The 23,554-nt window shown below is 41.3% G+C and overlaps 1 protein-coding gene across 1 annotated transcript; it reads left to right on the top strand.

Annotated features, from left to right (window-relative positions):
• The first annotated feature begins 1,257 nt into the window (after positions 1-1,257).
• Positions 1,258-23,409, top strand: klc2 (kinesin light chain 2). The gene is made up of 14 exons (XM_004079866.4): positions 1,258-1,379; positions 4,543-4,788; positions 4,871-5,201; positions 10,915-11,131; positions 11,223-11,412; positions 11,504-11,677; positions 11,797-11,896; positions 12,331-12,380; positions 13,554-13,621; positions 16,245-16,353; positions 16,865-17,017; positions 17,091-17,215; positions 21,279-21,336; positions 21,417-23,409. Exons 2-14 carry the CDS (start codon positions 4,561-4,563, stop codon positions 21,498-21,500), a joined length of 1,887 nt encoding a protein of 628 aa, XP_004079914.1. The 5' UTR covers positions 1,258-1,379; positions 4,543-4,560; the 3' UTR covers positions 21,501-23,409.
• The last annotated feature ends 145 nt before the right edge of the window (positions 23,410-23,554 follow it).

Below are 23,554 nucleotides of genomic sequence, written 5' to 3'. Positions count from 1 at the left end.
AATAAAGATGTTTGTTTTCTGAAGGCTGACTTAAAAAAAAAGGTACAAACACCACAAGAAGCTTCAGCTTCAAGTTCCTGTTTTGTAAACCTGTTGTGATGTTTGTTTCCATTCACTGCTCCATCATTAAGAAGTCCCAGTGCTTTAACTTTTCAGCTTTTTTTGAGCTTCAACAAGAGTCAGCTCCTCTGTAATAAATATATTGAACAAAGGTTTGATGTGCTTCTCCTTTTCATTCATATTTAATGATTAATCAACAAGCAAGACTTGGATTATAGGTTCTACTGTTTACTTAATCACTAATAAGTGGTTTCTTGGTCTGAAATCAACATAATTAAATTAAAAACAAACAGCATTACATTTAAGAATAAAAGACAGAATCGGACGAACTGTTTGAAACATTGTTTAGTTTCAAATTGTTTTGCTCTTTTGTACCATATCATCTACTATAGGATAATTTTGAAGACCATTTACAGCCCTAAAAAAGTTACTCTGAACATCGTGACATCAAAGCCAATTCAAGGAAAAGAGGATGTTGTCGGTGAGAGGAAGGAACAACTATGATGCCCAGCAAAGTAGGGAAATTAAAAAAAAAATTGAAGTCTTAATATTTGCTTCTTAGGACATAACCAGTTTGGTTCAAATGTGGAGTTATTTAACTTTCAGCATATTCTGCCAAGAGACGCCACAGCGAATCAGTCTTGACGAAGGGCACACATTTGGGTTGTTACGTTGCGTTGAATGCCCTTCCTGACACACAACCCTGTATTTAATCCTGGGTGGGGAACTGCACAGGGAGACCCAGACTTGGGGGGGGGGGGGGGCTTGTAGCTACATAATTAGGCAGTAGCGTGAAGGGTCTTGGCCAAGGACCAACACTGGATGAGTAATGGATGTGGCCCTTCAATTATTCAATTATTCTTTTCAAAAACAAAATGGTATAGAGATTGCCATTTCATTCTTTAAAAATAGTTTTATCACTAGATATGTAGTAATCACTCTTTGATTAAAAATCCAAATCTATTTAGTTTTTAAATTTTTGCCTATTCACTTTTCCAAAATAAATGTTCTCTTTCTGGAATAATACGTTTACAGATTTCTGAACATAATTTTGAGATTTAAAGTATTATTATTGTTGTTGTTTTGGTGGTGGTGGTTATATTAGACTTGCTAATGAAGACGTCGGTAAATAGAAAAGCAAGTCTATTTCCTATCCAATAAGATAGGGACGGGTCACCACTGGTGTATTTTGGCTTTTATTTTTGAAAACTTCCCGGAAGTTGCCACGAGTGACGCAGACTGACGCAGGTCAAAGCATCACAACATTCAGCTGCTGCTTTGTCCCGAAGTCGGAAAGCGTCGCACCGTTTTCGACGAAGGTAGCTGAGTTTTTACAAATATATAGACATTTTTGTAGTGTTATAATTTATGGAAATGATCTTTTATTATATTTTTCTTGGAAAAATGATTATGTATGCAATTATGGGCCACAATCGGGCATAATTTTTGTGTTTTTTTCTTCTTTAATTTGTCGACTGTAGTAAAATTTCATGACTGTCATTGATGACGGACATCAGCCTCCAAAGCGCAATAAATTAGTGCGCGACATATTGTGCATCCCCTTGTAAAACGCAAGGGAGCGGCCTGTACGCTTCATTAATATGTGGAGAGCCGAAACGCGAATGATTTTTGGGATGTTTTTCGGAAGAAACTAAATGTGGATTTTACGAGTTTCGTCCTTGTCGGTCACCTCGATTGATTCGCTGCCAAGACAAACGTCGCCTCCCTCCCGGTCTCAGGCCTTGACGCATCCGCCGGTATTTTCCTCCTTTCAGTCTGCAACTTAAAACGTTCCCATTGAATGTGACAAATAAATAGATTACACCCCCGTTAGACAGGCGGCGGTTTGAAAAACTGAAATTAAGAGTGTGAATATTGGTGCATTGCAGTCGGTGTGCGAGGCGGATGGGAGGGGGTAGGTAGATGGGTGAGTGAGTGGAACAGCCAGGGGAGGGGCGGGGGGAAACAGGTGCGCTGTGATTATGGAAGGCACCAAGTTGCAAAAGTTGGGCTTCTGTAACAAAACGGTTGAACAGATATTTTCATCGCAGCCCGAGAAATATCAATATTTTAGAGCTGTAATATACTATAGGGTTGTAGGGGGAAATCGATGTATCACAAAATTTCACTTGGCGATATTTGTATCGATTACAAATGCTGCCTAGACGATATTGATTTATTTTTAGGTTTCCTTTAGCGTCTGACTCTTATTTTCCATTTAAACCTGCGACCGCTAGTTGGCAGCACAGCCCACTGAGCCTCTTCGAGGAGCTCTACACTGCACCAAAACAATATCCCACAAGAATCAGCTTGTGTAAAATGCTAAAGGTTCAGGCATCCTCTCAGTTTTGTTGTTATGAGACATACGAGACTTAATTTTTCCTTGGGATAGGTCCCGAACAAAAACTCTGCAACGTTGCTGCCGATACCATATAGAATCGTGGATTGTGATGCTTCGTTGTGGGCTCCAGATGAGAACGAATGACGCGTGATCTGTATTGCGATATATATCGTATCGCCAGACTCATGATAAAACATACAATATATTGGGAAAAATATTTTATTTCATTTTTACCAAAATACTCAACATCAGTGGATGAGATTTCAGACATGTTTGTGTAGTATCATTCTTGAAGACTATATTGACAACATGAATTCAAGTATTTGGTTTTGTTGGTGAAGGTTTTTGGTAAGGGTGCCTGTATCATGCTCAGAGTAATCCATATATATGATAATATATTACCTTTGGCACACTAAATAACATTTTTTTTAAAAGAAACAACAGTTATTTTCGCAGCTCATTTTCCTACCTGGAAGTAACACGACTGGATCTCTGAGGCACTGTCTTTCGCTCCTTGTGGGCGCCGCCCTTTCGTGACGTCAGCCTAGAGCCAGCCTCGGCAGTGTGTCTGCGTTTCGCTTATGAAAAGACACGACATTCGAACTTTTGCAAAGATGGATGTGCATATTGTGCATAGAAAAGTAAAGCGTTTAGCCGATCCCTGCTAGCTCCACGGAGAATGTTGGTGTGTGTCTTAGCCTGGGGGTGGTGCTGGGAGCATAGACTCTTCCTGGAAGGAGCTGTTTCTCATTTTATACTTGTGAAGGTGAGGACCCACTCATTTTCATGGATTGGGAGGGGCTGGTGCTCCGAGAGCTGGTTTTTAGAGGAATACTCAGAAATTTGTCAATGGATCAAAATACCACTTTGGGTTGTTGTCTTTTGTGAGGAATTAACAAAATAAAAAAAGCTGTTGATTTGACAAGGTATAGGCCCTTTAACTAAACTATTTCGTTTTGTAAAAAGAAATTCTCAGAATAAATATCATTTTCCTTTTTTTGTGTATGGTGGTCCCTTGTTTATCAGGCGTTCTACAAATAACCTGCAAAGACAAAATATGTAGAGTAGCCAGCTTTAATTTTACTATATTTATAGATGTTTTAAGGTTGTAAAACCCCTCACCATACACTTTTTACAATTCTCACAGGCAGACATTAATGACCCACACTGATCATTTTTTCTCTCATTTTTATCTATTGTAAAATTGTTTCCAGTGGTCTTTTAACTATCATCAAGCCATTTTTAGCCAAATTTAAAAAAACTGTGTGGTTTTCTAGGACATAGTTGCTCCAAAGCAGCAGTAGTTAATCAGAAATTCACCTCTATTCTGTGCGGAACACAACTCAGCAACAACAACACCCCCAACCTGACATTAGCGGTGCAACAAAACTGGCGAGCAATATTGGAGCTATCCAGCTGTACAGTTTTGAACCAGATGTCAGCTCAGACGAGGAAAACAAAGACGTTCATGAATCTATTTGTCTATAAGAGTATGCATCAGAATGGAGTGGAGCAGGGAGATTGTGGCCCACCCAGCATAATTTCTACGTCACAAATAAGTTGCAGTTTTTTTATCTGCTCCTGATTTAAAACAATTTGAAGGAAATATTCAGAAATGTTAAATAAGGCTTAAGTTTCTTTATATGTCCTCCATATTGAGAAAAACATGCCAAAAACACCATCTTTCTCGGAGTGAGTTTTTGGCAGATTGAACGACAACCCCCAAAGACAATGACATCACAGCGAGCAATACTGTAAAAAAAAAATGAATGGGTCGAAAATCGCTTATGGGGCCAAAAAAAAATCTTTCAAAATACAGTAACGAAACCAAAACACACGAGTCAAGGATATCCCAAGGAAGTTTTGAAATCATTATGGGATGGCCACACGACCTACAGCTTGGCAGCCATTTTGTGGAGAAGTCTGAGAATTGGCGATTTTCGTGTTTTTCGACAATATGGGAAAACGAAAATGTTCCATTGATTCTGTTTTCTCCGTTTGTTGTTGTTGTTTTTTTTTGTTAAAAAAATCTTTAAAATAAACTTTTCTGCCCCCTCCTTGTACTTCTGACAATCTGAATACATAGAGCAGTTGCTGTGTAGATTTAGATAAATTAAAGATATTAAAAACCATTTTCTCAGTGTGTATGAAACCAGGCAATGTCCACCATGGTTTATCCTCATGAAGAAGCTCTGGAGCGACTGAGCCAGGATGAGATCGTCCTCAACACCAAAGCAGTCATGCAGGGCCTGGAGACGCTGCGCAGTGAGCACACCCAGCTCCTGAACTCGCTGCTGGACTGCTCTCAGCCGCCTGTTGCCCAGGAGAAGTCCGGCTTGCTCCGGAAGAGTTTGGAAGACATCGAGCTGGGTTTAGGAGAGGCACAAGTAAGACGAGGAACATAAGCTTGCTTTATTCTTGATCTTTTTTTAACACATTGAGTAATCTATGTTGCTTTGATCCTGTGAGGTCATCATCGCCCTCTCAGGCCACCTGAGTGCAGTGGAGTCCGAGAAGCAGAAGCTGCGAGCTCAGGTGCGCCGCCTCTGCCAGGAGAACCAGTGGCTGCGGGACGAGCTTGCAGCAACGCAGCACAAACTGCACTGCAGCGAGCAGAGTGTGGCACAGCTGGAGGAGGAGAAGAAACACCTGGAGTTCATGAACCAGATCAAAAAGTTTGACGACGACGCCTCTCCAGCAGAGGAGAAAAACCAGAGCTGCGGAGACGGAGCGGGGGCTGGAGAAGCTTCAAAGGACAGTCTGGACGACCTGTTTCCCAATGATGACGACCAGGGACCAGGTATGACATCAGCAGGCTGCAGGTCTCTCTGTACAATTTAGAGACAAAGCGTTCAGGCTGAGGTGAAAGGCCTGTTTCTCTTCAGTCCCATCTGTAGTTGCAATGTGAATATTTTTTTATTCTTTTGTTTTAATAGCTAAACATTAAAATCTAGCAGTCCACCATAGGACATCCTCACAATCACTGCACACTTCTAAGAACAATAGTGATCAGGTGACAAACATGTCCAAAAGTCTCTCTAACATTTTCATTTTGGAGAGGGAGAAAAACTGTAGAATTTGACTCAAAGAGACTCAAAGAGTCTTGTTATTTTTAAAGATTAAAATTAATAGTTAGCAGGGCTCCAGACTAACTTTTTTCACTAGGAACACTGTGGCCCCTAACTGAAAATTTTAGGGGCACAACCAGAAAATTTAGGGGCGCATACCGTAAATCAACATTCTAACCAAATCTACTAATTTCCACTGTATTACTAATAAATACTTTAATAATAGATGCAGAAATTACAATGTGCTGTTTCAAATTCAGTGTCACATTTTATTCTGCACTTTTGAAGATGCAACAAGAAGGTAAACTGACAGCACCATCGCTGTCATGACAGTACAAATAGTAAAGAAAACGGATGGAAATTTATCTTGGTGACACCAAATAGGTGCAGCCAAGATGCACAATAAGCGTGTTTGAGATCACCCAGGTGAACTCAACGCTGCGCAGATCACCTGGTGAGACATATATTTTTGGTTTTGCTCCAACATCAACTGTCAATCATCACAAAAATATCGCGAGAAAGGGGTGGGAGCAAGGGGCAAACCTACCCGGACACAGCTGGAAACTGAACTGACTGAAAGCTGCCCTACAGACTACAAAACAATGCATTATGGGACATGTGTCCTGATGGTTTTTGTAGTGGAGTGATTAATTAAAATAATTTAAAATACCAATTCATTAAAAAAGGCTACATCCATCACAAAACATTAAAATAATCATAACATATATAATAACACAGATCATACTAAGGGGTAGAAGAATATTAAAACTAAATTGAATGTTAAGGACAACTCCAATTTCCTGTTCTCCTTCAGTCTTGCTGCAGATTTGCTTTCATCTCACAGCCCCCGCCTGGTCTCCCCAACGATCCAGGCGAGCCGCCGGTTCATCTCAAACACGTCTATTTTCCCCACGTATTTTCAGTGTGTATAAAACTAATGTTGTTTTTGCTCGAGCGTGTTTAAAGTTCAAGCCCCGTTAGCTGTCACGCATGTAGGTGTGGGACATTTATTCTCCTCAGCTGACCCGACTCCCGCGGGACGGGAGCGGTGTGCTGCCGTAACGGCCGTGCATAAACCGTTTGATGCGCCGCCGTAACCATAACCAAAACCTAAACCTTCCTCCGGTTCTGTGCGGCCCAGAGAAAAGTTCAGCACGGACTGCATGTATTTAGAAAATTACGAGCGAATAAATACGTTCTAAAGGAAAGTAAGGAACTCCTTAATGTGGTCCGGGGAGGGGGCTGTCAGGTGTCCTGCTTTCAGGCCCTGTCATTGTCACGCCCCCAAGAGTCATATACCCCACTGTGATTGGTTGCTTTGTCAGCTCCGCGCACGACAATGAAAAAGTGTCATTCATACAAACTGGCGGGCTGCAGTAACATTAAACATTCATATTAAGGCGGGGACCGCAAAATATCATCTTGGGGGCCGCAAATAGCCCGCGGGCCGCGAGTTTGAGACCCCTGCTGTACACTCTGGTACTGGTACACCAGCCGCAGGTCGGAAGAACGAATCAATAGTTCGCTTACCCATAGTTCAGACGCACATATCAGGTTGTGATATTTGTCTCCGTTTCCTTTCCACAGATGTTTACGCGCACTCGATTATCTCTAGGCCCCTCCCCCTACACGCATTTTAGCCACTCACAGTGGCTTTCCCTATTCTTCTCACACGCAGTGGCCGCCTCACAGACAGGCATCACGCGAGTGTGTACGTGCTCGCGTTTCATGAGTATGTGCGCGAGTGTGTGTGTCTGCCTGTGTCCGTGTGGGCTCGCGTCTCATTGATTATTTCATTGATCATTGACGTGCCCCTTCCACGTTTAATGTATAAAAAATACGAAGGGTGGGGGAGGCAAATTTACTGGTCGCGCATGTTGCGACTGGATGTAAAATTCAGTCGCACACTCTCAAATTTTGGTCGCAAAATGCGACCAATTGCTCGCAGTCTGGAGCCCTGGTTAGAAACCTGTCAATCTTACTAGTTTTTTTATGACTTAAACTTTATTCGTTTTTTTTTTAAAGACAAAAGTACAATATTCCACAGAGACAGGATATAGACCTGAGATGCAGTTCACTGTGGAAAAAAGAAAACAACAACCCCTTAACTTCAAAACACCCAAACAAAAACAAAAGAAAATTAGAAAAGAAATAGAAAAAATAAAACTAAAAAACAGCAAAACAAAAAACACAAATAGATGCCAAATCTGACAGTTGGCCCTTATACATGGGTAAAAGGATATAACATTACATAACAGAGAGTTGAGGTCATTTCTGGTTTCTAGAGCTGGAGATGTCGTTGACCTATGTGTTCAAAATAGTGAGACCATTTACTGTTGAAGTCATCCATTCTGTTTAGCAATCTATATGATAACCTCTCTAGCGCTGCAAGTTGACCCAGAGAGGTCTGCCAGTGAGTAAGGAATGGAGTTGATGGGCCCTTCCATTCTCTCACTAACAGTTTCCTACCCAGCATTACTGTTGTTTGGATCCACTGTAAAAGAGGAGGCGGTAGACGACTGAGAACTGAGGGGTCCCCTAGAACATAAAGTCTACTCTGGAAGGGAACGTCTTGACTAACCACCTTCTCCACCTCCTTATGTATGGATGACCAGTAGCTCTGAACTTTGGGACATTCCCAGAGCATGTGTAGAAGAGTGCCGGTAGCATCCTGACACTTCCAACAGGCAGATGTTTTTGCTAATCTCACTTTATGCAGCCTGCTGGGTGTCCAGTAAACTCTAAGTAGGACCTTAAATTGAACCAGTCTTGTTCGTAGTTCCTTGATATTGTTTTTATATTTTTAGTTATCCCATTCCATTCTGCCTCTGTAAAATGAATATTTAAATCAGTTTCCCAGGTTGTCTTGGGGATAATGTGTTGGTGTCAGACATTGTCAAAATCATCCTATAATAAGATGCAGCTTCATGTCCACGTCTAAATGCCGCTTTGATGTCCTCTAAAATGCTGCAACTTGATGGGACTGTAGTGACGGAACCGAAAGTTGATACTAACAAGTGCTGTAAATGCAGATATCTCCATAAATCTTGGCGAGGTAAGTTTAAATCCTGCCTTAGATTTTCAAATGATTGAGTGCATTAGTATCATATAAGTCGCTTAATGTCAGTATTCCTTTCTGGAACCAAGACTTCCAGAAAAAGGTTGTTTTGTCTCTGCAGAGTTTGGGATGATGCCAGATACCTGCAGCCAGATGAAGGTGTGGATCGAATTTAAAGATTTCGGCCGCTTTTTCCCATATACCCTTAAGATGTGACAGGATAGGATGTGACTTTGAGTGGGGAGCCAGATTAGTTGACAGACAGCTCAGTGGTGTCAACAGGGAATTAGCCACATTTCCTAGAGGAAACCAAGGGGGAGCTCTCTCAGGTGGTAAGAACCAATGTGCTAGATGCCTAAGAGAGAAGGCATAGTGATAATACAGTAAGTTAGGCAATGCTATACCCCAATAAGCAGCAGCATTGTTTTGGCATCAAAAAGTAAAACAAGACATTAAGAAAAATAAATAAAATCCTGTCAAGCAAAACTCAAAAAACGTCTGAGTATCCAGACAACTACAGTTCCCTCACTTTGGTCCGTGAACATACACCTAACCTTAGCTGCTGTTAAGCGCCACGCCCTCCCATGCTGAGCCGCTAGAGCAAAAACAGTATACAACCCTGAACTCGAACAGTATGAATAGCAAAACATTTTCCCACTAATGTATGGAAAAGAAAAAAAAGAACTAAACAAATGCATTTTTTCTTGCACATGTCTAATAACGAAAAGACCTTTTACCAACTCCAGAAAAATGAGAGATGTTTAGTTTTTTCCTCATGTAAAAAAAAAAGCTCTGAATGTGAAATAGATCACATTATGTTCTAGTGATCCAAGCAAGCAACCAATTATTGATTTTCCCTTCTTTTCTGTGTGTTTTGGGTTCTTTCCTCTCCCCCTTGCATGTTCCTTCCAAAAAAGAAAAATAAATAAATAAATAAAAACAAACCGGATTAATCCATAGAGGTGATGAAGGCCAAGGCTTCTTTGTGGTCTTCAAACCGGCGGGATCCTTGAGGTGCTTTTACCATCAGCACTGCTGGGTAATTCGGAGAGAAACGGATGTGTTTCTCATACAGAAGCTTCTTGCTTTCTCTGAACTTCATCCGTCTGTTGCTCAGCAGCTTGGAGTAGTCGGCAAACACCATGATGCGGCGCTGTTCCCAGGTGATGGTGCCCATCCTTCGTGCTGCTTTAGCGATGCGGTCCCGGTCCTGAAACCTCAGAAACCTGGCTATGATGGGTCTGGGTTGAGGTGTCTGGCTCCCTTCACCTTTTCCAGGGTTGGATCCAAGTCTGTGCGCTCTTTCAATCTCCAGTCCCTTTGGAAACTTCATGTTAAATATTTTTGGGATTATTTCTTTCAAAGACTTCACAGCGTTGTCTTCCTCACAGCCCTCATGGAATCCCATAAAGCATAAATTATTTCTCCGTTCTCTATTTTCAAAATCATCCATCTTTTGGCGAAGTGTTTCTACTTCAGCCTTGGAAGCAGAAGGATTGCCAATCTTACTAGTTTTTTACCTTTTTTGCCTTAACACATATAGTGACTTTGAAGCAGGCAGGTCTGTGACACCTCTGCCTGTTGCTATGGCTACAGATGAAAAAGAAACATGGAAGCATTAACAATAAATGAGAATTAGACTTAGTGACCCCTACCCGCTCAAATCTGAATAGGAAGTACCCCCAGTCCCAAAAAGCCAAAATCCCATAGACTTCAATTGAGAAATAAACAGCGATAACTTTCATTCTATTTGTCAGAAAACAGTTCTTGCTCTACTACTTTTTATTAACCTTTTTTTAATCCTAATTTTTTTTTCATGATATTTTTGCTTCAGCGCGAGTTGTTCAAGTTATAAACTGACCGATCAGATGCCTCAATAAAAGTAGCTGGTCTTGCATCGAACGTTTGAAGCATTTGACAGATTCTTCTGAGCCTGCTTTCAGTGGATTAAGTGTGGCCAAATATGCTCACTCCTGATTGGAGAGAGTGGTTGCCATAGAAATGTACATGGACCAGTCACGGCTTACTAAGGACGTCTCGTACCAAGATGTTGCGGGAAAATGGTGACTGAATTGACTTCATTTGGTTGGAATCAAGGGTGACATCACCCGTGATCTGTCCAGTTGTATTATCCAGTCAATGCATGGAAGGTGACTATTTTCTTCTGTCATTCAAAACAAAGATCCATGGCCAGACCTCTCAGTACAACAAATAAGTTACAACTTATACAATTTAAACTAAATGACAAAAAGACAAAAAGATCAACTTTTTTGTTACATTTAAGAATTTCTAATGTTTTTGTATATTTATATTGAATATATTTTTGCAGTTCAGACTAACTCAGGACCCAGAGTTTGATTTTCCTGAACGTCTGTGTTTTCCCACAGCTCAGCCCAGTGGGGATGTGGCGGCCCAACACGCGGGCTACGAGATCCCAGTGCGCCTCAGGACGCTGCACAACCTGGTGATTCAGTACGCCTCTCAGGGCCGCTACGAGGTCGCTGTGCCGCTTTGCAAGCAAGCCCTGGAGGACCTGGAAAAGTCGTCTGGACACGACCACCCTGACGTGGCTACCATGCTGAACATCCTGGCTTTGGTGTACAGGTCAGGAATCTGCACAGCTTTGTTCCATTCCCTCCTGAGACTGTTTTGTTGGTGATGCGAATAAAAAAAAGCTGTTTGTTGTGTCTTTAAGGGACCAAAACAAATATAAAGAAGCTGCTCACCTTCTGAATGATGCCCTGGCCATCAGAGAGAAGACTCTAGGAAAAGACCACCCAGCTGTGGCTGCAACCCTCAACAACCTGGCTGTGTTGTATGGCAAAAGGGGCAAATATAAGGAGGCGGAACCCCTTTGCAAGAGGGCGCTGGAGATCAGAGTAAAAGTGTGGCTCTGCAGCTGTGATTTTCTTTTGACCAGAATCCAATAAGCAGGCGGGAATTTGTTGCAAATGTATGTAATTTGTCTGAGTTTAGGTGCTGGGGAAGTTGCACCCAGATGTGGCCAAGCAGCTAAACAACCTGGCCTTGCTGTGTCAGAACCAGGGCAAGTACGATGAGGTGGAGTACTACTACACTCAAGCTCTGGAGATCTACGTGTCCCAGCTGGGACCCGACGATCCAAATGTTGCCAAAACCAAAAATAACCTGGTGAGTAGTTTAGCTGATAGGTTGATCAAACTCGTGGAAGGTTCAAAACATTTGTCTTAAACGTTCTTTGAAGTTTTTATTTGGATGTGAAAACGTGGATCCACACTGTCTCACTGCAGGCGACGTGCTACCTGAAGCAGGGTAAATTTAAAGATGCAGAAGTCCTTTATAAGGAAATCCTGACCAGAGCGCATGAGAAGGAGTTTGGATCTGTAAATAGTAAGTGAAGCCAGGAGTTCAGCAGCACAACAAGAAAGAACTAAAACTCCACACAGTCAGTGCTTCTGGTTTTCATGCTCAGCGAAAACTAGAATCATTCTTGAACTGCTGGATTCTGTTGGGGTTTGGCCACACTTGATTCCCAAATCAGTCCTCAGCAGGACGCAGGATTATTCTGTGATTTTGAGCATGTAAAATGCTGATGTTTCCCTTCTGCCTGCCTTACTAATAAGTCTGAAGTCCTGAGCAGCACTCACGTTCTGCACAAAAAGGCAGAGCAAGAGTACGAAGCTTCAGAATTTTGGACAGAAACAGCAGAGTCATTACAGCATACATCCACAGTGGCTTTAAAACATGATTCTTTCTTTTATTCTTTGAATTTCTCATAAGGCAGACTTTAAGAGCATTACACTTCTTTTGTCCTCACTTTGCAGATGACAACAAACCAATCTGGATGCACGCAGAGGAGAGGGAAGAAAGCAAGGTCAGCTGTTTATATAATTTCTATCCTCCAACAGCCAAACAGTGCGAAAAAGCTGATCAGGACAACAAGCATTTTAAGTTAGTTTGTGTAGGGGTGTGACGATAACCTCATCACCGCACTTTTTTTTTTCTGAAAGTTTTTTTTTTTAAGTTCTGCATATGGTGCGTGATTGGAATTATAATAAACACATTAAACACATTCATCTTCGCTAATAATTTACTTTTTCTGCTAGTCCTGTTTTCAGACTTCAAGGGTTTCTTGTCTACTTACACACACACATGCATGCGCATGGTTTTAGAAGCACAGACACATCCTCATTCTACAACAGAAGTTTCCGTCTCGCGAGGAAATACGACAAATTTACTGCGTTCTAATAATTCATTTCCATTGTATTCATTTCCATTACAAGCTGCGTGCGTTCTTGAGTCTGCGACATGGCTGTCCGCCGGAGGATTTTGTGTTGGGGGGGTTTATTACTGTTCTCCTTCACTCAGTAACACCAAACATGAATGCGCACTGTTAGAGTGCGATGAATATCACTGCACGTTTTGTTTAGGAACTATTTTGTGCAGCGCAACGTTACGTGCCTGTAGAAATAAAGGCGGAGCCTCCTGCCCTGCGTTCTTCATGGGTGTCAGGCTTCATGGCTACCGATAAAGGTGACAAAGTGTCTGCATTCTGTTTATTACTGGGTAATATATAATAGTCTGAGAAGATGTCTGTACCAGAGAGCACAGGTGAAGGCTCGCTTGCAGCTCGAGAGCGGTCCACTGCAGAAGAATCAACACGCACCCCCAACACACTTGTTTGTGCTCCTTCCTCCTACACACGCAGCGCTGACACACATACACATAATCATTCTGCAACATCGAACTTGCAATCTTACGATCATGGGTCGACCGCTCTTCCACCGTACCACGGCCGCCCACTCATTAGTCAGATAGGTAGTAGTTAGTTGTTACTGTTATTTGTTAATAAAGAATACTGCGTTGTAATTGTATTCATTTGCAACGCGGCCTCCGGGGGATTTTGTGTTTGACAGGAGGGCAGCAAGGCGCCCCATGCTTATTCATCACTGCGGTGATCAAAAATCCCATGCGTCACAGTTCTAAGTTTGTGTCTTACTTGCTGTTTCTGCCTTTGTGCCTTCTCTTTCTGTTGTTGCCTTCTCAGGGTCTCCGCAAGGACTCAGGTCCGTATGTCGAGTATGGGAGCTGGTATAAAGCCTGCAAGGTAGACAGGTAAAAGTGTGCGTGTGTGCGTGCGCGTGCGTTGTAGATTGTAGATTCACACTGAAGGCATCAAAACTCTGAATTAACACATGTGGGACTATATACATAACAAAAAAGTGTGAAACAACTGAAAATATGTCATGGTCAAGGTTCTTCAAAGTAGCCACCTTTTGATTTAATTACTGATTTACCTTTTGCTTTGATTACTGCTTTGGTCTTGGCATTCTCTTAAAGGGCTTCAAGACGTAGTCACCTGAAATGGTCTTGAAGGAGTTCCCAGAATGCTTAGCACTTCTCTGCCCTTTGCCTTCACTCTGCGGTCCAGCTCACCCCAAACCATCTCGTTGAGTTCAGGTCCGGTGACTGTGGTGAACTTATCCTCTGCAGCAGAGGTGACTCTTGGTCTTCCTTTCCTGGGGCGGTCCGCATGTGAGCCAGTTTCTTTGTAGCGCTTGATGGTTTTTGTGACTGCACTTGGGGATACTTTCAAAGTTTTCCCAATTTTTCGGACTGACTTACCTTCATTTCTTAAAGTAATGATGGTCACTCGTTTTTCTGTACTTAGTTGCTTCTTACCATAATACAAATTCTAACAGTCTATTCAGTAGGACTATGAGCATATTTTCAGTTGTTTCACATTTTTTGTTATGTATATAATTCCACGTGTTTGTTCATAGTCTTAATGCCTTCATTTCATAGTCATGAAAATAAAGATAACTCTTTGAATGAGAAGGTGTGTCCAAACATTTGGTCTGTGTGTGCATATATATTTATCTATATCTATAGATATATATAGATATACACAGACATATAAATGTGTCGCACATTTCATGACGTCAACCTAGTAACTCTAGGAGTTAGCAGTCTGTCTGCGTCTCTCTCAGGAAAAAACAAAACATCCGAATTTTTCCAAAGATGGATGTGCACATTGTGCTTATAAAAGGAAAGCATTTTTGCAAAACACCGCTAGCTCCACGGAGTGAGTGGGTGTGTGTGCTAGCCTGGGGGCGGTAGTGGCAGTGCAGACTCTTCTTTGAAGGGGCTGTTCTCAGCATTACGTCAGCCAATGAGAACCTGCTCGTTTTTGTGGGTTGATGCTCAGGGCGCAGGTTTTTAAAGGAATATTCAGAATTGTGTGAATGGGTAAAAATACCACTTTGGGGTTTCTTTTCGTGAGGAATGGACATTATAATGCACTTTAAAGCAAAAAAAAAAAAGATTTTGCATGGTATAGGCCCTTTAGGATGAAATGACTTAAGATATTCAAGATGTATTGTCTTAAAACAAGTCTTTACACCGTATTAAAAAGTTACTTAGTTTTGCCTCAGATTAAGGTTAATAAGGCATTTAAACTAAAAACCTGACAACAATACATGGTGATCATATGTTTTTTGCAGTGTAGCCAGAGCAAATGCCGCTCTTAAGGCCCGTTCACACCGGAACGAATTTCGCCGGCGATTTTCGCCGACGTTTAACGCCTTGTGACTAAACAAAGGGCACCAATGAGAGCGTGCACACCGACGCGAAAAAATGCCACGCGTCAAAGCGTCAAAAAAAAAACGCCTCGGGTTCGTTTTTTTTTTTTTGACGCCTCGCGTCGAAATCGTCGAATTCGACCAATGAGAATGGCGCTTTTGCACACGTGTCTGGAGCTTCTGAAGTTACAGTAAAACACCACTTGGGGGCGCTCAAACACAAAACTGCCTTGCTGAGCACACATACCAGCGTAGAAGATAGACGCCGAGTAGCGTCTACACTGCCGTGAAGAAATAATGACGGACATTCTAAGATATCCCCGAACCAAGCACCAGTTGGAGCTACTGGTGCTTGAAATATTCATGTTTTCTTTGTATTATTCTGACAAGCGCGTAAATACTTGCTCTCTTCTTCTGAGTGAAAAGCGACTTTAAGAAGCGTAAAGTTGCGCAGCGCCACCTTGTGTACAGGAGTATTTCTGTTTACATTAAGCGCCATCTAATGTCAGGGAATGAAATTGGATGTTCGCTCGGCTCATCGTCAGCGAAAATCGCCTGGGTGTGAACACAAAAAACTTGGCGAATAACGCCTGGCGAATATTCGTCCCGGTGTGTACGGGCCTTTACTCCTTTAATCTTTAAATTCTAATCTCATCACTGTTAGGTTGATGATGATTGTGCTACAAATTCAGTGTGACATTAATTTATTCTAGACATCAAGGAGCACTCCTCATATTTTCTGATGGTTTCATGAATTCACTTCACTGATGGATGATCGTCTTTTTTAGCACACTTTCACTGCAAAAACAGCCCCCCTTGGATTATGTCAAAATTCTTCAAATTTGAATTTTTTTCTTAAAATAGGCAAAAATAATCTGCCAATAGGGTAAAAATTGGCTTGCCAAGAATTCATTTTCTGCGAAAAGAAATTCTAGTCACTAACACAAATTTTAAGATACACTTATTTTGCTATTGAAAAACTTTTTTCAGATTAATTTTCCTGCAAGACAGGAAATAAGACATTTTTTCTAGGGGATCTTCTTACTTTCTTAAGATTTCGTTTTTTAGTCCATTATTGACTTGAATGTGACTCCAGATTCATATTTCAAAAACGACAGGAAACCTGAAGTGTTTTTCTTTGAATTTGTATTTTTCAGTCCAACAGTGAACACAACCCTCAAAAGCCTCGCAGCGTTGTACCGTCGTCAGGGCAAACTGGAGGCAGCGGAAACTCTGGAGGAGTGTGCCAGCAGGTCACGCAAGCAGGTACAATGCCAAGCTGTCCTGTACAACAGAAACATTTCAAGCTGTTAGAGTAGTTTGTGTGGTTTCACTGCGGTAACCAACTTAATTTAAGGAGTGTGATTTATAGCCCTAATCCGAAATCTTCCCCTTTCCCTACGGCTTCTCCCTACCCCTACATTTAGCCTTGCAAACGGAGAGATATGGAAAAATACATAACATCAGTTGTATAACTTTTAAAAGAAATCATTACTTAGATTTATATGTAAGCTTCTGTGCTTCAGAGCACGCCCACGTGAAGACATTTCTCCACGTTTCTCTTCTGCGGCACACCGCGTCGTGGATTACCCTCTCGACGAGGGGCTCTGTATCCCTCCACCGCGAGGGTTTACCAATCCAAAAACTATTTTGGACACCCCTGTCCCTGGAGGGGTAGGGGAAGAATTCAGATACGGCCATAATCTCATGAATTTCTCTAAAGTGATTTAGAGGTTGCCTGTGTAAGACTGCTCAGTGTTAGCTCTTCATCTCTTAGGGCATTGATGCCATCAACCAGAGTAAAGTGGTGGAGCTGCTCAAAGATGGAGTGGGTGGAGGGAGTGACAGACGACACAGCCGGGATGGCGTTGGTGGGTTGGTGGGACAGCGGAGGGATGGAGAGGGTGACGACTCTGCTGAGTGGAACGGGGCAAGTACCTGCATTTACAGTTTACAGCCGAATTTAATTCAGCTGCAATCAACAGCTCTGATTTTGGTTTCAGGAAGGTAACGGCTCTCTGCGCCGCAGTGGCTCATTTGGGAAGATCCGCGACGCCCTGAGAAGAAGCAGTGAAATGCTAGTGAAGAAGCTGCAGGGCAGCGGACCCCAAGAACCCCGAAACCCAGGGTGAGTGCGCAGAAATCTCTGAGCGACAGAAGCGGTCTCAGCCAGTGAAAAAGTATATGAAAATACAGCTAAGAAGGACTTTCAGTTTGAAAAATAAATCTATACACACTAGAAATTCACTTTATTTGGGGGGGAAAAAAATCTATAAATTATTATTGAGAATCTATACCTATCCCCATAGCAGTTGTCATCTCCTTTACTATGTCGTTATGGAGCAAAGTTTCTGAAGAATGTTTCTAGAACCTCGTTGAATCAATGCCAAAAAGGATTAAGGCAGTTCTGAAGGCAAAAGGGGCTGCAACGCAGAACTAGCAAGGTGGACCTAGTAAAGTGGGCGACCAGTATATATGGTAAGGGTTTCTTGATTTCATTTGAGATCTGGAAGTCCTCAGGCTTGCCATGTACGTTTTCCCACGTTAGCCACTCATGGTTTTCATTACTGCAGGCCAGTTAAGAAAATAAATCAGATATAGAAATTATACTTTAGTTGTTTTTAAATGAACATTTGATGAAAACAAGCAATAAAAAGTAGTACACTAAAACAGTGGTCTCCAACCCCTGGACTGTGGACCGGTACCGGTCCGTGAGCCACTTGGTATCAGGCCGCAGACAGAAAATAAATGCATATGCTAATTTAGATTATTTCCGTTTTGTTTATTTTTTTGAAACTGACGGAAGTTTTATTTTGAAAAAATAAAAATAAAGCTGCTATTTACAGAAAAAATCAGAATTCTTCCTCCAAATACAGATTTATTGAGACAGTTATTCCGACGAATAGAAGCTGCTCGCTTGCCTAATATGCAGCGACTGACTTTTGAATGTTTCACACATGCAGATAAGGAAGTTACAGACATGGTGGATTCATGTTTAGTTTTTTAGAAAATACTAGTTTTACGACAGTAGTTCATTTTGGTTTATTTATCCATCATTAAAAGTGGAGGCAGCAGAATTTAGCATCCGGTTGTTAGCATCAACTTTTAAGTAAAAGGGAAGATTTTCATTACAAAGTGTAAGTTTAAACCAGCCGCAAACGTTTTAGATCGAATTAAGATATAACAAAAGAAAGTTGTTTCTTATTTGTGGAAACTTGCAAAAGGGACATTTATGAATTTTACTAGAGCAAGGCTGAATTAGGCAAGCATCTGTTAAAACATTTTAGCACAGAAAATGTTACTCCAGAAAATGAACAGAAAGGTCCCCCATTGGTGTTCTGTTTCAGGTCCCCCATTGGTGTTCTGTTTCAGGTCCCCCAGCCGGGACTTGAACCGGGGCGAATGGTGTTGTATTAAAAAAAACTGTATTGTTGATTTTCATGAATTATATACAAATCAGAAACAACTTCTACAAATCAACAACTATGTTTCATTGAATCTTTTTCGTCTTGAAAAAAAAGGTCTACACATTAATTTTAGATTTTTTAAAACAAAATTTCTTTTTGTAGCATTTTAATTTGAAAAATAGGTTTTTCAGAAACCGGAAGCTTAAATATATTAAACGCAAACTCCTCCCTGGTCAGACCAGTCCGTGAAAATATTGTCTGATGTCTAAAAGCTTTAGTCACATGCACTCGTAGGGTGGTTGACTCATACAGGTGATGCTGGTTTTTCGGGTTGTCCGGGTCCTTACAGGTTGATAATTCTGACAATTTCTAACACCTGTCCGGGGACTAGGGTGAAAAATAGCCTTTGGGTTAATTCTGGCGGATTGCAGCAATGCTTTTGATGTGCATGGTCCCTGTGAAATAAACGAATAAAATAAAGAAAATATACAGAGTCATAGACAGGAGCGGCTGTATTTGAAGGTGAGCGCAGGTATGTCTTGCAGTTCCCTTGAGGCTCCTGCGGGGGCCTTAAGGGACTTCATGAAAATTGAACATACGATTGCTGTGCGTGTGGTAAAGTATTCGAAAGACAAATGTAAGTAACACACACATATGACATACAGGAGATGCTATTGTATAGCGCCCTAACGCAGCACTCTAGCCATAAGTGAACTGCACACACTGACTTCTTACTGATTACACACAAACGCAGCACGCACAGGGTGTGCTTATAATATGGAAGTGCCCGTGGGATGCCCACACAAACTACACTCTTGTTTAATTTCCTCATTTCTAACAGTCAGGTTGCATGCAAGGAGCGGGCACTTATCGAGTGGACTGCACTTCTAAATTCACTGCAGCATCGGGTGTTCACTACCACCTGATGCCGCAGCATGCCCGTAGAAAAATGTGCATCAACATTTTCTCTCTGGACTCCCTGAGCGGCATGTGTCTGTGTTAACAGAGTTAATATAGTCTCAGTAAGTTGGGCTGTATCCTCTTACTTTAGGGACTAAACTGCCACCAAACAAAACAGAAGAAGAAAACATTTGTAAGTCCATTTGTAGTCATTAGTAGGTTTGTGTGGTCCTGAGCCTTAACATTTTTTTTTCTTTTTTCTTTTTTCGACATTAAAATAAAATGTCTCATTATTCTAAACATTTTATTGTTGTAAACTTTTTAAAAGGTTATTATTGTTATTAAAATCCGAAGACATACCCTGTCCATAAAACGCTATTGTGGAATTGGCGTAATATTTGCACATGCGCAGATGGATTGGGTAGCTGTTATAGATTGGGTAGCAGCGGGCCTTGTTCCGAAAGCTGGAGGTAAGGGATTTTCTGTGGATAGATATCTTCCGCTTATCTAAGTGTCAGAATTTCACCTTTGGATTTAATATTTGTCTTTCCAGCAGATCTAGCATAAATGTTACGAAGCCTGATGCTCTTAGCAGTGGTGGCCCGTCAGGGCATTCAAGTCCTTCTATGATGGCATAAAAAATATCTAAATCATGTGTAAATTATAATCTGACCATCCAAACTCATTAAATCATTCCAAATGCTCTGTCCATTCTCTTTTATTGTGTTTATGATGGTTATGCTGCTTCCAGACTGACGTATTTTCACATTGGAGCATTTAACCAATCACATTTCAGCTGTCCTTTGTTTCTAGGCAGGGTAAGGGCCTTCACCATGAGTTGTGAAGGCCTCCTAAAGCAAAATCAATGTTGGTCATTCATCTCTTTCAACCAATCCGATTTTGAGTTGTGAAGGCAGGACTTTCTAGCAGGCTTAGGCAACGTCACAGTATTTAGACCCTCTGATTGGACAAAAGTTTCAGGAGGTCACATGGAGCCTTGTCCAGTTTGACACAGAGCCGCAGAACACTTTTTGATCCGGATGGAACAGAGCTGACTGTAATTTACACCATGGAGGATTTTGCAAGAAAATCTCCCAGTGATCTCCTTGACTTCATTCATCAGAAAAATCTGAGTGAGAACATGAAACAGTCGTACAGGTTTGTGTGTTTGGCGCTGACCATCCCCGTGTCCACTGCGTTTGTCGAGCAGACATTTTCGGCTCTAAAGCAAATTAAAACCTACGGAAAAACACAACTGGACAGACTCGGCTCTCAGCACTGGCCTTGACGGAATAGCAAAGGACTTCTTGACAGAACTAAAGCGCAATAATCTGCATGACAGGGTGATCGAACTGTTTTAGAGGAAAGACAGGATTTTTTCTTCAAATAATCTGTATTTTTGATGATTGAAATTATAAATGTAATAATATTCCAAATTTAAGTTGTTGTCTTCAATGTTTAGTGCTGGCTGTAGTTGCATAATGAGATTTGTTTACTGTTTAATAATTTCGCTTATTTAGAGGCATAAACATGGTTAATGGGGGGTTGAGTGAGTCAGACGTAGCACTAATGAAGGCACAGGTGTGTAATGCACGGCCTGCCACTGGCTCTTAGTGACCTGTGACGCAAGTGCGCAGCGTGAGCAAGCAAGTGGGCGGTCTTAGAATAATCAAATAATTTATCATAATTATGCATTTTTTTATTTAAAAAATAACAATCATAACTGAAGTTATTGAGTATGGTATTTGCGGTACTCTAGATGTGCCGGTACTAAGTGCCGGTGAGTACTGGCCCACTTAAAGCACTAATTAAGGCTTTTTTATTTTTTATTTTGGCTATTACCTGACTTAAATTAATTTTTTATCCATATTTGTGTTTATACAGAATGAAGAGAGCCAGCTCGCTGAATTTCCTCAACAAGAGTGCTGAAGAAACCACACAGGTACCACCCCTCAGTAGGGGGATAAGTTAGCTTAAAGTTAACAGTCGTTTGTTTAGCTGCCCATCCTGATCTGTTCTCAGGATGTCAACTCCGGCCTCTCGGACCGCCGGGAATTCAGCGCAAGCAATGTGGACCTCACCAGACGCAGCTCTCTGATTGGCTAGAGAGGTGGGAGGCAAGTGCACCAATGAAGAGGGACCATTTGCACGTCAGCTCAGTCATTCACCACAGCAGCATATGTTAACTGTTTTCTTTAAAACAAAAGAAAGAATATTAGCACACTTATGTCATGTTGCTTTGTCATGCAAACGTCTGCCATCAGTCTGTACTATTAGGATTCTCACACTTATAAGCATGCTGCTTCCTACAAAGTGGAATGTCTGTGCCACACCCAAACGCCTCGCCATCTCAAATCAGCACCAAAGGAATTGTTTAGGGGAGCTTCTTTGGTGGGCTCAAAGTGCGCCACCGTCAGTTCAGACAGACGCACTGCACTTTATGTATTTCACACAGAACATGATTTTTCTGCTGAAAGAAAGAATCCAAGAACGCACACCACCGATGGATGCAAACAAGGTACGACCTGGCCGGTGGGAAAAGATTTATCTGGAATTAAAAGAAAGATTAACTGAAACCATTTCAACCTCACCCTTTTGCCTTTTTTGTTTTTAATGTACAAACTGTTTTAATGTAAGTCTCTGTATGTTTTGTGCACTTTTATTGTTGTTCATTTTTTCTTTTGTGGACATCACATCAGGCGAAAGAGCCTCCTAACTGGAAAATCCACACTTATCTGAACAGGGTAGACTGAAAATGAAAAACGAGATAGATTTAAAATAACATGGGGGTTAGTTGTATTTGAGTAGTAATGGAGTCTAAAGTGTATTTATGCTCTTTGAATATGTGTCCGTGTTTTTTGTATGGCAGCTGGAGCACTCATTTGTAAAGGTTTAAATCTGAACTCCGCTGCAGAGGAACATGGGATCTTACTTTAAACATGTGATTTGCAATCATTCCAGCAGGATAATCATGGCCTTCAAACGGGCAGTGATTCCACATTTAACACTTAGTTTTTCTTTATTCTGTTTTGTAGTAAACGTAATATAAAAATAAATTGTATTATTTCTTTTTTAATCAATGATGCAAGAGGAGCTCGGTGTCAATCAAACCCTTCAAAATCTGGCCCATTATCCTCAAACACATTCATTGTGTTGCTGTTTCCTGTTTTGGCTCTGAGCTTTTATTTTGAAGGTTCCCAAGAACTGCTGAATGTTACTTTGATGTTGTTTACACTTTGATTGTGTTCTTGATGCAGGAGAGAAACACCTATCAAACACGAGTGCTTATAAACAAACAAGCAAATGCGAATGCTGTGTGAATGTAAAGGTTATCCTAAACTAAAATAATCTGGTGCAGTGACATCACACTTATCCTCCAGTTCTTATAATGCAAAAAATATATATAATCTTGAGTATTCTTAAATGAGAGCTTTTCTCTTAGATGTTATCACTAGTGATTTAAGAAACTCCAAACCCTGAGTTTCTCTCTAAATAATCAGCTCCAGATTGTTCTGCTTTGCTGCTCTTCATTTGGAGGGGAACACCAAAGGAAGTGGTTAATGAAGGTGTTTGAAATGTCATGAGGGGAAAGTGCTTTACAATTTCACAGCAAATATTGTAAAGACTCACATTTTGTAGGTGGAGGACTGGACTGGAGGATGACGGAAAATGCTGATCACATTGGTGTCAACACTAAAAAGTCTCTGACACTCTGGCCTGCAGCCTTGGTCATTTTGAGCACTCAAAGAAATAGTCCAGAATTTTGTTTTTCTTAGAAAAGACTGGTGTAAATATTTCTCTTCAGTGACTGTTGCTGAAAGAAACTGTTCCAAAGCTTTAGTTTGTTTCCTTTTATGTGCTTTTAGTCTTGATATTTATGCTGTCAGATGACATTTCCCTGGCAGATTTGTAGGCATGAAGGTCGCTTTCGTGTGGAAGAACTCTATAAAAAATGGTAATCTAACCTGTATTTTACTCTGTGTCCAATAAAGATAAATTCCACTTTTTAAACGTCTTCTGTCTCTATGATTTTTCATGCTGTTTTTTGACCAAATGTTTCCTTTCAGAAGGTGTTTGTGTGTGAAGTGTGTTCACACCTGGAAGTGTGTTAACCCAATGCTGCACTGCTGCCTGAGCAAGTGGGGGGTGGGGGGTGGGGG

This window comes from Oryzias latipes, chromosome 18, assembly GCF_002234675.1.
Source record: "Oryzias latipes chromosome 18, ASM223467v1".
In the NCBI taxonomy this organism is placed as follows: Eukaryota; Metazoa; Chordata; class Actinopteri; order Beloniformes; family Adrianichthyidae; genus Oryzias; species Oryzias latipes.
This window is presented reverse-complemented; position numbering and strand designations above follow the sequence as displayed.